We start from the raw sequence: 14404 nt of genomic DNA on the forward strand, positions 1-14404 counted from the left end.
AATCGCTTAGAAATTCGTCACACAATTCCACGAGTTTCGGAACTACCGCCAATGTTACACACGCACACAAACAAAGCCTTTCAGCTGCTACGAAGCAAGATGCAGTTACTAAAGTTGTTTTGTATAAATTCACAGCCTGCTACCCTTCACGGATTTCTTTTCTTCAAAATCACAGCCTGCTACTTGTTTGGGAACATCTCACTGAATGAAGTAGCAGTTGAAGTAGAACAGGCGACAAAAGCAAGGTGATTATTGATACATTTACCGGTCAAATTTCAAACACTGCATCTTGTATTACCAGCTACTATCGAAAGTCAAAAAAAAAAATCTGATTTGACCGCAAAAAGCGAAACCAAGTGCAGATATTCAAAATCCATAAAACACACTCAAAATCTGTACATTTTACGAAAAAAATGGAATACTTGGCAGGTATGTATTTGTAACTCGTGTCAGCATGGGGTATTACTCGTCCTGTATGGGTTCGATACTGTTGATGCTTAGAGGGAGTGCTGTGTTTGCATTTCCCCAGTTGTTGGAATCATTTAATGGCACATGTATCGCACTACTATGGATTCTTTTATTTTGCACAGTTTGAAATGTGTTGTATATTACTGTGTTCCGGGAGCATGTCCTTCCTTTTGGCCACTGTTTCTTTTGCGTGTGCGCTGGTGTGCGTATGTGTGAGTGAATGGGGATATTAACAAGGTGTATATTGAATGTTAGATTTGGTCATGGTTTTCTTTTGATTTTTTTTTTTTTTTTTACTTTTTAAGTACCCGGTACTTTATCCCAAACCATGTTTATTTTTCTTTCTTAACACATTCAAACATGGCGGGCACATCATTTTCGTTTTGTTCATTTTTCTTTGTGGAGTTATGCGCATACTCCAATTCCAGCCCTGTTATTATTCTCAGTATAATGGGCTTTGTTTTTACCTTCTCCTTGAGTACGTTTTGTTGATATGTACAATTGACAAGGAGGTTTGTTCCGTGATGTGTGGGGAATATAATTTTGTGTTTCTTAATTGGCAAGGTGTGTAAGGAATATATATTGGACAGATCGACCCATGGTCTTAAGTCTGAAATGGGATTTGACAGATTGTTTGCTCATATGTTTGGAGTGCACAAACTTTTTGTCAGTAACCCCACATCTAGCAAAAAGGTACGATACACAAAACAACAATGCTGTTTCAAGGTCTGATACAGACCCTGCCTTTTAATGCTTCCCAACATGTGTGTATAACCCCACCAGCCTGGACCCATTGTTTTTGGGAAGCCAAATTCTGCCTGTCACAAGTCAGGACAAAGGGCGAGTGATAAAGGAGTAACAACTTTTAAAAAAACCTTGGTCCAGTTGGCCCCGGTGGTAGCACCTTGAAGGGCCCCTTGCCAGAGTTACAGGTGAAATCTGATCAATGGTCTCAAAGGCGGAAGAGGAATTTCATTCCCAACATAACGTTCTACTATGTGATTTTATTTGACGTAAATAAATATCACACGAGAACACGTTCACTTCCTTGTATAAATTACTTTATTTACACTGTACGTCACAACACACAATTATACACAGTAGTAAATTACACCATATACAACACTCAATAGCAGAGTACCCTGAAGTCGATTCTGACAAGTACAGATATCAACAACACTGACGCGCGCATTATAACATACTCTTCCTTGAATTCGCCGCCTTGCTCACCTGAGTCCAGTACTCAGACTCCACCTCAGAGCCCAACAGTCACTCCCAGTCCATCACTTGCCTGAGTCCCAAGAACCAAGATCTGCGAACTTAGAACTGAGAACTGCCTTCACTGACTGACAGCTCGATATTTCTACCATTCGATCAACCATCTAGAATGATCGACTTCTGGAAGAGTTCTTACAACACACTAATGGAACACACTCGAAACATCAATCGACCAGCTAGTCAAATGGGTACTCGAACGTTCCTTTCCTATTTAAAAATGTACATGGAAATATCTACAACATTCATATTGTCTTTACATGTATCTGGATAATAAAACCTTACCGTAAGTTTCCAGAACCCTTCATATATACCAAATTATAGTACAATAAGTCTAACACACGAACATTATGGAATTTTCTACCGCTTTTGACCATATAGATTTTGAGGTTAAACAATACGTATTTGAGGTTATACAACTTTATACATCATATTTACAGAGAACCCATATACTAGTCATGCTTAACACTTAACAAAAGATAATTTAGCATTAAATAAACTATAATTAAAATATATTAAGCATACTAATTGAAGGTTTTACACCAATTACGATGTCGTACCTATGACAAACAGCTGAGAGAGCGGAAGAACTTAGTGGTGTAAACCACGAGAAACAGTCCTTGTAGTGTCTGTTCTACAGCCTAGGGGCAGCTACAGCGGGCATCCGTTACCCAAGTCAGGGGTGGCCTCAATTGCGTGCAGAAGGCAATGGGAAACCACAGCACTACTTAATCCCAAGTTAATCAACCATGATATTGTCACAGCAATATGTATAATTTACTGATCATGAGGTACGGAACCCTAGATCCAGCAGGGGAAGAAACGAGGCTTCCCAAGTAGGCATTAAGCAAAATCCTCGCAATACTGTGTCAATGAAAATACTGTAATGTGAAATGCGAGAACGCTGCTGGAAGCAGGAAAAATGGAAGGAGCTAAAATTGTCATGAAAGAAAGAGAACTGGATATTCTTGGTCTATGGGAAATAAGATGGCCAGGAATTAGTGATTTCTACAGCGATGACTTTAGAATGATCTATAGTGATAGTACAAGTGGAGGCAGTAATGGAGTATGACTGCACATTAGATGTAACTGGGCAAAAAATGTGATGAACACCAATCACATTAATGAGAGGATTCTATTTTCAACAATCAAGATAAATTCCAGGAATCTGGTTATTGTTCAAGTGTACTTTCTAACATCAAACATCTCACATGAAGAAATGTATGAGAACACTGATGAAATATGGAGTCTAACAAAGGAATCAGATAATGTCATAATCATGGGAGATTTCAATGCTATTGTTGGAATGCAACCAGACCGAGAAAGAATTGGGAAGTTTGGTCTAGGTGTCAGGAACAAACGAGGGGAGAGGTTACTAGACTTCTGCGATCAGTACAATATGGTTGCGACAAATACATTATTTGACATTCCATTATGCAGGAGACACATTTGGAAAACCTCAGGTGACACTGCCGTTATCAAAATGACTATATCCTTGTCAAGAGAAGATATTGCAATCAAGTCAAAACAAGTCACAGCTATCCTGGGGCAGAGATTGACAGTGACCATTACCTGTTGTTATGTTGTTAGTCGTTTAGTCGCTTTCGACTCTCCGTGACCCCATAGACCAAAGTGCGCCATTTCTTCCTGTCGTATACTATTTTCCGAAGTCTTTCTAAATTGAGAGCCGTGGCTTCCTTGATGTCATCAATCCACCTCATCCGTTGTCGCCCTCTTCTCCTGTTACCATCAGTCTTCCCCAGCATTAAAGTCTTTTCCAGTGAATCATGTTTTCTCATGATATGACCGAAGTACTTTAGTTTTTGCCTGAGTATTTGACCTTCCAGTGAACAGCCTGGGTTGATTTCCTGTAATATAGACTTATTAGATCTCTTCGCAGTCCACGGAACTCCAAGGAGTTTTCTCCAACACCATAGTTCAAATGCATCTATTCTTCGGCGCTCAGCCTTTCTTACTGTCCAGGTTTCGCTTCCGTACATTGCTACTAGGAAGACCATAGCCTTCACTATACGAATCTTCGTTCTTAAAGTTACGTCTCTACTCTTGAAAAGGTTGGCCATTGCCTTCCTACCAAGGAGCAAGCGTCTCTTAATTTCATGGCTGCAATCGCCATCAGCAGTTATTTTGGAGCCCAAGTAGATGAAACTAGGAACAACCTCCATTGTTTCACCATTTATATGCCAGGAAGTGATAGGTTTAGTTGCCATGATCTTTGTTTTCTTGACATTCAACCTTAGTCCAGCTTTTGCACTTTCTTCTTTCACCTTCATTAGTAGATACTTAAGTTGTTCTTCACTTTCTGCCAACAGGGTGGTGTCATCAGCATATCTAAGGTTATTTATATGTATCCCACCAATTTTAGCTCCAGTTTCTGTTTCATCTAATTTGGCATTCCTCATCACATACTCTGCATATAAGTTGAATAAGTAAGGTGACAATATGCAGCCTTGACGTACACCTTTCTCAATCTTGACCCATTCAGTTGTTCCATATAGGGTTCTCACCGTAGCTTCCTGATCAGAGTAGAGATTTCTCATAAGGCAAATAAGATGATCTGGTACTCCCATAGTCTTGAGTACTTGCCACAATTTATTGTGGTCGACACAGTCAAAGGCTTGAGCATAGTCAATAAAGCATAAGTATAGGTCTTTCTGGAATTCTCTTGCTTTCTCCATAATCCAGCGAATATTAGCAATTTGATCTCTGGTTCCTCTGCCTTTGCGGAAACCGGCTTGTTCTTCAGGTAGTTCTCGATCTACATACTGCCGAAGCCTATTTTGCAGGATCTTGAGCATAACCTTACTAGCATGCGATATAAGTGCGATTGTTCGGTAGTTTGAACATTCTTTAGCGCTGCCCTTCTTTGGAATTGGGATGAACACTGAGTTTTTCCAATCTTTTGGCCACTGCTGGGTTTTCCATATTTGCTGACATATTGAATGTAGCACTTTCACAGCATCCTCTCCTAGGATGTTGAACAGTTCTGCTGGGATTCCATCATAACCACTTGCCTTATTGTTTGCAATACTTTCTAGGGCCCACTTGACCTCACTTTCTAAGATATCTGGTTCTGGCTCTGACAACAGAGTAACTTCATCATCAGGAGTATTCCCATCTTTCCTATACAAATTGCCTACATATTTCCTCCGCCTTTCTTTAATCTCCTCTGCTTCAGTAAGATCTTTTCCATTTTTATCTTTTATCATTCCAATCTTAGCCTGGAATTTCCCTCTGATGTCTCCAATTCTTATGTAAAGATCTCTTGTCTTACCCAGTCTGTTATTTTCCTCAACTTCCTTGCACTGTTCATTCAAAAAGGCATTCTTATCTCTTCTAGCTAGTTTCTGAAACTCTGCATTTAATTTAGACATTTTTGATCTTTCCCCTTCGATTTTTGCATTCTTTCTTTCTTCTGCTATTTGTAGTGCTTCACCCGATAACCATTTGGCCTTCTTCTTGTTCTTTTTCTTGGGAATATGCTTTTCCGCTATCTCCTTAACAACACAACGTACTTCTGACCATAGCTCTTCTGGAACTCTATCTCTTAAATCTAATCCATTAAATCTGTTTCTAACCTCTACTGTATATTCAAGAGGTATGCAATTTAGGTCATATCTGCTTGATGGTTTAGCTCTGTCAATCCTCTTTAATTTGAGCCGGAATTGGGAAATTAAGAGCTCGTGATCTGATCCACAATCAGCCCCAGGCCTTGTTTTGGATGACTGTACAGCACTCCTCCACCTTTGACTACAGAGTATGTAGTCGATCTGATTCCGAATTTTACCATCTGGCGAGGTCCAGGTATATAGGCGTCGTTTGGGCAATTGAAACAGTGTGTTGGTAATGACCAGTGAGTTGTCTTGACAGAATTCTAAGAGTCTCTGTCCAGCTTCATTTGTTGTGCCAAGGCCAAATTTTCCCGTTACTCCATCTACAGTTTGATTTCCTACTTTGGCATTCCAGTCGCCAATAATGAAGACGACATCCTTCTTTGGTGTTAACTGTAGCAATTCTCGTAAGTCTTCATAAAACTGGTCATCTTCCTCTTCAGCTTCAGTGGTTGGTGCGTAAATTTGTATGACTGTGATGTTAAAAGGTTGGCCTTGAAAACGTACAGACATCATTCTATCAGTTTTAAAATTGCACCCCATTATAGTGTTACGCACCCTGTTGCTAACTATGAAGGCAACTCCATTTTTCCTTTGGTTTTCATGTCCAGAATAGTATACCATGTACTCATCTGTAGCAAATTCACCAATACCAATCCATCTCACTTCGCTTATTCCCAGTATATCGATGCCCAGTCTCTTCATTTCTCGTTTGACTATATCCAGCTTTCCTTGATACATGGATCTTACATTCCAAGTTCCTAAACAGTACTGTTCCTTGCAGCATCGCACATTTCTTGAGGCTTCTCTCAACGTAGTTCCCCCCGGAGATCCGACTGGGGAACTTGAAACTTCGGAATATTTTGAATTGAGCAAAGCCATGGGGTTTTCTTGGGAAATTACAGTGGTGGTTTCCCGTTGCCTTCCACTGTCCTCCACTCCTGTTGGCTCACTGACCCAGTTTCCCGCTGGGGTTGTAAACCCAACCTTCCACTGGGTTGCTCAGCTTAACAGGGGCACCACACGTAGGTAGGATTTGGAGAATTGAGGTGTGAGAGGCTAAGTGAACTCTCTTGGTGAGTTCATATATTCGCATCACACCCCCGTTTCTAGCCAGAGTCTCAAGATAAGAATTGGAATGGGATACTATAAAAGAGGGTTTGCTAGGTGTAGCTCTTGAAACACTGGGAGCAAGAAGATTGGAACCAAGAAAACTGTGGATTACCAGAGAAATATTGGATTTAATAGTGAAGAGAAATCAATATGGGGAGGGGGGGTGGGGGAACACGACAGAAAGCCAAGATCAGTACAGAAAAGTAAAAAATAAAATTACAACTCTGTGTAGAAGAGCGAAAAAAGCATGGATGATTGAGGTGACTGAGAATATCAGAAAGATATACCGGAAGAAAGGACGGACAGAGCATATAGGAATATTAAAATATTAAACCTGAAACCTAAATCGAAAAGCTCTGTAGTAAGAGATAAAAATGGGAAAATATTAATAGATAATGATGACATCACTGCATGATGGAAAGAATACCTTGAACAACTATATGAAGGAGGAAACGTGCTGAATGATCTAAGGTGTATTGAACCAGAACATGAAGTAGAGGAAGATGATAGAGGTCCTACAATAACAAGAAGGAAGTTTGAATCAGCACTTCCATCTTAGCTATCCGAACAATATTAGAAAGGAGGTTGGAGATGAATAAGATTATGAGGGTATTTAGGGGTTGTAGTAAGGATGTAAAGGAGAGGGCATATAAGTCTCTGGTAAGACCCCAACTAGAGTACTAGAGTATGGTTCCAGTGTTTGGGACCCTCACCAGGATTACTTGATTCAAGAACTGGAAAAAATCCAAAGAAAAGCAGCTCAATTTGTTCTGGGTAATTTCTGACAAAATTGCAACGTTTGGGCTGGGAAGACTTGGAAGAAAGGAGACGATCTGCTCGACTAAGTGGTATGTTCCGAGCTGTCAATTGAGAGATGGCGTGGGAGGACATCAGTAGACGAATAAGTTTGAAGGGTGTCCTTAAAAGTAGGAAAGATCACAATATGAAGATAAAGTTGGAATTCAAGAGGACAAATTGGGGCAAATATTCGTTTACAGGAAGGGGAGTTAGGGATTGGAATAACTTACCAAGGGAAATGTTCAATAATTTTCCAATTTCTTTGTGATCATTTAAGAAAGGGCTAGGAAAACAACAGATAGGGAATCTGCCACCTGGGCGACTGCCCTAAATGCAGATCAGTAGTGATTGACTGATTCAGCGATTACATGAAAATAAATCTACCTGTCTGGATAATATACCTGGAGAACTGCTTAAGAATATGGGAGGGAAATTGAAAGAACTTCTATTTACCATGATATGCAGATGCTATGATGAAAGTGAAATTCCAGAAGACTGCATCAAAACCAAAACGGTTATGATACCAAAAAAGGGAAGTAGTGTAGAATGTTCTGATCACAGAACTATAACTCTGCTCTCTCATACATCCAAAATAATACTATTAATAATAAAAGACAGGGTAAAAAACAAATTAAATTTACAAATTGACAGGACCAGTTCGGCTTTAGGACAGGGATGGGAAGAAGAGAAACCATCTTAGCTATCCGAACAATATTAGAAAGGAGGTTGGAGATGAATAGGAACACCTAACTAGCGTTTGTAGATATTGAAAAGGCTTTCGATAACGTGAGTTGGGAAAAACTGTTTAAAATTCTTAATGCTACAGGTTTGCACTGGAAAGAGAGGAGGCTGATACTGTGACTCTATGAAAGACAGACCATGATGGTAGATATCGGAGAAAGTACCCAGACAGCAAAAATCAGGAAAGACGTAAGGCAGGGCTGCTCTCTCTCACCATACCTCTTTACTGTATTCATTGAAGAAGCCATAAAGAAGTTTAAGGCAAATACCGAAGGAATAAACGTAAATGGACACCATTGTATGTCATCAGCATTGTCAGATTCATGCTTAAACATTAATGACAAGAAGACCACAATATTAGTTGTGAGTAAACATCCTGAACGAATTCACACCAACATGAAGCTTACTGACAAAGATAGTGGAACAACTCACCAGTTTCCATTATCTAGGAAGCCTGATCACCAATGACAATAGGTGCAGCAAAGAGATAAAAAGGCAAATAGCACTTGCCAAACAGGCATTTAATAATAAGAGAAATCTTTTAATCAGTGCAAATTTAGATTTTGGAATTGGGAAGAAATTTGTGATTTTTTCTGTATGGAGTGTGCTACTGTATGGCTGTGAATCTTGGACAATCAGAGATGAGGATTGGAAATGACTGGACGCATTTGAAATGTGGGTCTGAAGACGAATGCTAAGGGTTAAATAGATTGAAAAGAGAACAAACAAAAACATTCTAGAAGAAATCAAAGGGAAGAGAAAACTTATGTTAATGATACAAAGAAGAGCTAAATTCACTGGCCACATCTTGCGACACAATACCTTTCTAACCAATCTACTGGAAGGGAAAATCACAGGAAAGAAAGGCCGAGGACGACCGAGGAAAAATTATTTCAAGACTTGGCACAAAATCTCCATTATGGTTCTTATTAAGAAAAGAAACAAGGAACTGAGGACAGGAAAGAATACTGCATAGACAAGGCATTGCCTTTAGCCACTGATGATAATGATGAATGTGTGTGTGTGTGTGTTTGTTTTATTTTTTATTTATTTTATCTCTGTTTATTTTTCTTATAACAAACCGAACTTTATTCACCAGTGAGTTTTATTGTGTTATGTAGATTAGCCTCTTGCCCCTTCATTTCCTTCAGAGGCCCATTCCCAGCCCATAGCCTATGATCCAACCATTCCCAGTCACAATCATTGGACTCAACGCACCTCCCACTGTTACCCTTATGTATTTCCTGTTATATGTTATCATCCTTGCTACTACGAACTGGCTCTTCGACTGCATTTCATTTTTTTTAAGTGGTGCAATCTGTACAGTAAGACAAGAGATTGATGGTACCTGTTTTCTCGGAGAGTACATTCCCGTGCACGTTCCACGGTATCCAACTCCATGCGAAGAGCCTCTGCTTCACGTTCAGCAGTTCGCAGTTGTTGTTCACGGGCTCCGTTTTCATCCAGAGTAATGCTGTAAATGAATATTACATTTAGCTATAAGAATGTCATTAGATTTATGCATGCCTTTAGGAGAAATAAAACCATAATAATCAGAAGTTTTTAGTGCAAAGGTTTTCAATGGAATTAATATATACAGGTATCCCTTGTTATGCAATCTAACTTTATGCATTTTCAATGTAACAGAATTTTAAAAATTTAAGACTGCAACCGGCAGCAATTTCTCAGTCAGCTTGTGTGTGGTTACATAACTTTACACACATACAGCTTTGACAAGGCAACATCGTGCAGCATGTTATTCTTACATAAAGAGTCGAACCACTAAGTTCCACTGTTGGATTGTTCTGAGAGAAAGAGGTGTTCTGATCAAAATTCTTCCAAGACTATAAGGGCAGTAATAAAGCTATAACACTGGAGGGAAACATTATAATTTAGAAAGAAGTATGAACATAATGAGTCCACAGCTAACACAGTCAGAGCTACAGGAATTTCAGAATCAACTTAAGAACAATAAGAAAGTAAAAGACAATTGTAAAAGTACGCCAAGAATGTCAATGACAAAGACAACATAGAGAAAGTCTCTAGTTATGGAGAAATTGGAAAGAATGTTGACCAATGGATTGAAAATGAAAATTAACGTGTTGTTCTGCTATTCACCTTAATTACCCAGGTAAAAGCAAAAATAATTGTCAGGAAATCAGCAAATCAAGAATAGCAAGAAGAGCTTTAAAATTATACCATGACTTCATTGATGATAGTGTGTTCAAAGCTGTTGAAACACAACTAAAAGATGCCAGCTCCTAACTTAAGGAAAATGATCTCTATTTTTTGCAAACTTTAAACAACCCTCTTATCTTTGCTCAGTATATCACAACATAAAGCAAATTCATCTCCAGTCATTTGTTCATAAAATTTGTGAATTCTATTTATAAATGTAAATAATCCTTTCATTGAAACTTTCTTTGCTCACAGGTGTAAAATTTTAATTTTTATCCATCTCAAAAACTCCTATCCCTCTGTCATTCATGCTAAATTTAACTAGCTTTACATGATTTCATATTACACAATTATTTCATAGAACCAATTAATTGTGTAAAGCAAGGGACACCTGTGCTATCCTTTTATTACAGAGAGGGGTCAGTAGAAAAGAAATTAGATATGACTAGATGCCATGGAGGGAATTCAAAATTGGGACACAAGCACTATTTCAAGTACTTGGGATAAGTATACTGCGACGAAAATATTCAGAACTTCAGAAATGTAAAGAATGTGGTTAATTTGCGAGTGTTGTTTTAAAGTCTTGTCACCCCATGCAAAAAGTACAATTTAAAGATGAAATTATGTTAGTGGGGAAGACACTTAAGACTGTCAGATGCCACATGGGAGATTCTAAACTGGATTAAGTGAACCATTCTAGATGGTTTATTCTCCCAAAATGGCAGGCAGTAATCAGACTGTATTATGTGTATGATCATGGCTCTTAAACATATTAAAACATTCATACTCTTGTCGCACTACAAGGGGATTCATGAGTAAAATTATCTGAAGGTTGAAGAAAAGTCAAACTATCAGTATATTTACTTGTCTGTCAATATTAATGTCTTACATGGTCAGTGTGACGATTCCTCAGCTGTATTGTTTGGCTCTCTTGACTGAGTAGGCTACACAGCCTCTCCTATCAGATAGCTTTTCAATTGACCTCATGAGGCTGAGTGAGCCCTGTTTCAGCTCTTAAGTCCAAGATTAAAATCCATAGACAAGTCGGGTATCGAACCTCCAGATTCTAAGAACGCAAGTTAAATCGGATTTTTGAAGAGCGTGAGAAAGTTCCTTAGGCGCAATACACCGTACAGTGTCGGCATGTAAATGTTTTCTGATGCAATGAGCACTTGCCAGCCAAAACGTAATCAAAACTCAGCAATACATTGCACAGATCCTTTGTCATCTAGTAGAGTAAAATGGTGGGTCACTAATGATCGTAACATTCACCTGAGTGCTAGAATTCTGTCCTTTGTAATGAGCTAGGACCCAACGGCATGGAATTGCGGCATTCAAACAGCCTTAAACGACCTCAGTCGGTATCAAACCCACTCTCTAGGGAACAGAGGGCCATCAACTGATCGGGCCATGAAATCAGCTCTATTACACTATACAAGTACGGTAGTTAAATTGAGCAGGCAGTAGTAGATGGAAGGGACTACAGTGCTGACTGCAATTCATTTGCAGAGATCACCAGGCTCAGTAGTTCAGATGCTAGGAGTGCAGGGCTTCTGAGCCCAAATTGGCGGGTTCGATTCCCGCTCAATCCAATGGTATTTGAAGGTGCTCAACGCCCTTCATATAGGTAGATTTACCGGGACGTAAAATAACTTCTGAGGGATAAAATTTCCGGCACCTCGAAGTCTCCAAAAACCACAAAAGTAGTTACTGGGACATAAAAGAATGCAGTAGCGGCGATTGGGGAGGGGGGGGACGAGTGAGAGCGGACACCCTCCCCCCACTTTTTGGAGAAAATGTTACATTTTCATTCGCATTTTAGCCGGCTGAATCTAGGAATTATAGGAATTAATTTTTTGAAAAAGCACATTGTACAAGCCTTGTTGTCTTATTCGCTAATTCTTTCCTTTATTTTCTTTAATCATTAACAAAATTATTAGCGGAAATACGCACAAAATGCTGTTTGTCCCGGCTAACCGATTTTTATAGCGCCACATCAAGTAGTGGTGCTGTGAGGAAGGGTAATAGGGGTATGTATTTCTTTTCACCAAGGTCATGGATACTGAGGTATTATGTGGTATTATTCACCCGCTTGCCGCGCGCATTCGTCAGTCTGATATTCTCTTTAGTGTCTGTTCGTTTTTTAGTGTGTAGTCAAATACTAAATGTAGTTGCATATTAACGCCGTAATTCTATTTAATTGTAATAAATGCGTAATAATGTTCCTTTGGTGAAAGTTTTATTGTGTAGTATTGAATCAAATTCTAAAAAAAAACGATTATTATCGCACTTAGATTGGTAAACTGTCAACCTTTACTTCTCTCTCGAAATACGCTCAGAAAGCACAAAAAAACTTACCACTTTGTGTCTTGTTTCTTCAGTTTTAATGTACAACCCACACTCACACCCGTCCTCTATATCCCACAAACCCGGGTACTGTTTGTTCTCTGTATATATATATATTTTTTTTTTTTTGCCCCCGCACTTTTAACTCCCAATCGCCGCTACTGAAAGAATGTACAGTGTATATGCATGTATGGTTTTCGTTTCAAGAATCACAGCGTTATTTAATTGACAAGAATTAGAACTAGTTAGTCATTTACTTTCCACAATGTTATGTGAAGCAGAGGTCCGACTCACTGGCTGAATGGCCTTCGGTTCAGAGGGTTCCGGGTTCGATTCCCGACCGGGTCGGGGTTTTTAATCGTGTTTGATTTATTCTTTTGGCTCGGGGACTGGGAGTTTGTTCCAGCACTCTTTTCTTCATATTCAGTCAACACACTACACTACCAACCACCACAGAAACACACACTAGTGATTACATCCTGGGTTCGAGTCCCACTGTCGGCAGCCCTGAAGATGGTTTTCCGTGGTTTCCCATTTTCACACCAGGCAAATGCCGGGGCTGTACCTTAATTAAGGCCACGGCCGCATCCTTCCACTTCCTAGGCATTTCCCATCCCATCGTCGCCATAAGACTTACCTGTATCGGTGCGACGTAGAGCAAATAGCAAACAAAAAAAAAAAAAAAAAGATTACACCCTTTCATATAAGGTTGGCCTCGGGAAGGGCATCCGGCCGTAAAACAGGGCGAAATCCACATGTGCGACACAGTTCACATCCGCGACCCTACAGGTGTGCGAAGAGCAGAAGAAGAAGTTATGTGAAGCTCAGAAGAAAGTTTCCGACATTATTTCATAACTTCCGCGCGTAATACTAATAACCACAAAGAGAGGTTACAGTCTGTAGGCCTATACGGAAATTACACTCTTAACCACTGGCATCGGCCACACTTTCACTCAACTCCCATGCTCTGTCTTCGTCACTTAAACATACCTCAACAGAGACGGATTTGTGAATCTTCTATCTAGCATAACTAGAAGTGGGAGATTCGGACTTGCGATATTAATGTTTGGAAATTTCGAATCTGTCACCCGCAATTATTTGTATAGTTTCTTCAGGCAAATGCTCAGATGGAATTATACAGGATGAACCAGCTAAAATGCTCACCTCAACTCGTAAACCGTTGAACATATCGTTAATTCATTTTCACTTCTAGTAATGTTACCTAGCGGTAGCGACGGCAGGTATTTGGAATTCGGGGTGCCACAATGTACAGACAGCAAAAAGTCCCGGAAGGGGTGGGGGGAGGCGGGCGGGGTACATACATCAAAACTAAACATAAAATAAAAAGTTTTTGATGCTCTCTGAGCGAATTTCGACAGAGAGGTATAGGTTGACAGTTTATCAGCCTAATTGCGGTAATAATAATATTTTTAAAAAAGATTTTGAGTCAATACTATACAATAAAACTTTCACCAAAGGAGCAATATCACACATGTATTGCAATTAAACAGAAGTACGGCGTGATTGTGTATGTTCAGTCTTCAGCCCTAAGACTGGTTGGATCCTCAACAGCTCTGCCATCAGCTGCCATAGATGGCCTAGGCATCACTGAAGAGGCGTACTAGAGAAATGAGGAGTGAGGTAGTTTCCCGTTGCTTTCCTCACCGAGCCAGAAGTTGCTATTACATATCAGTCTGCCAAGTCCACTGAAATGCATGCACCAACCGACCCTATGAGCAACATTTTCACACCATTCATAGCAGGGACTGGCTGCAGAAGGAATGGCATGACTAGTATAGCATCGCTCGTACCTCAGTCACTTTCATACAGTCAAAGCCAAGGATAAGACAAAGACA

At 39.7% G+C, this 14404-nt stretch overlaps 2 protein-coding genes across 2 annotated transcripts in view; both read right to left on the minus strand.

Annotated features, from left to right (window-relative positions):
- The window catches only part of LOC136866120 (centrosomal protein of 135 kDa), a 670869-nt gene that overhangs the window by 186406 nt on the left and 470059 nt on the right, over positions 1-14404 (minus strand). Inside the window, exon 16 of the mRNA XM_067142807.2 lies at positions 9373-9498. Within this exon, the coding sequence (XP_066998908.2) occupies positions 9373-9498 (126 nt within the window). The remainder of the gene's footprint in view (positions 1-9372; positions 9499-14404) is intronic.
- On the minus strand, positions 5415-6173 carry LOC136865885 (craniofacial development protein 2-like; the record flags this gene model as incomplete). Its single annotated transcript, XM_067142442.2, has 1 exon — positions 5415-6173. A coding segment is annotated over one exon (759 nt), but the record flags the coding sequence as incomplete, so codon positions are not given.

This window comes from Anabrus simplex, chromosome 3 (assembly GCF_040414725.1).
Source record: "Anabrus simplex isolate iqAnaSimp1 chromosome 3, ASM4041472v1, whole genome shotgun sequence".
NCBI lineage: Eukaryota > Metazoa > Arthropoda > Insecta > Orthoptera > Tettigoniidae > Anabrus > Anabrus simplex.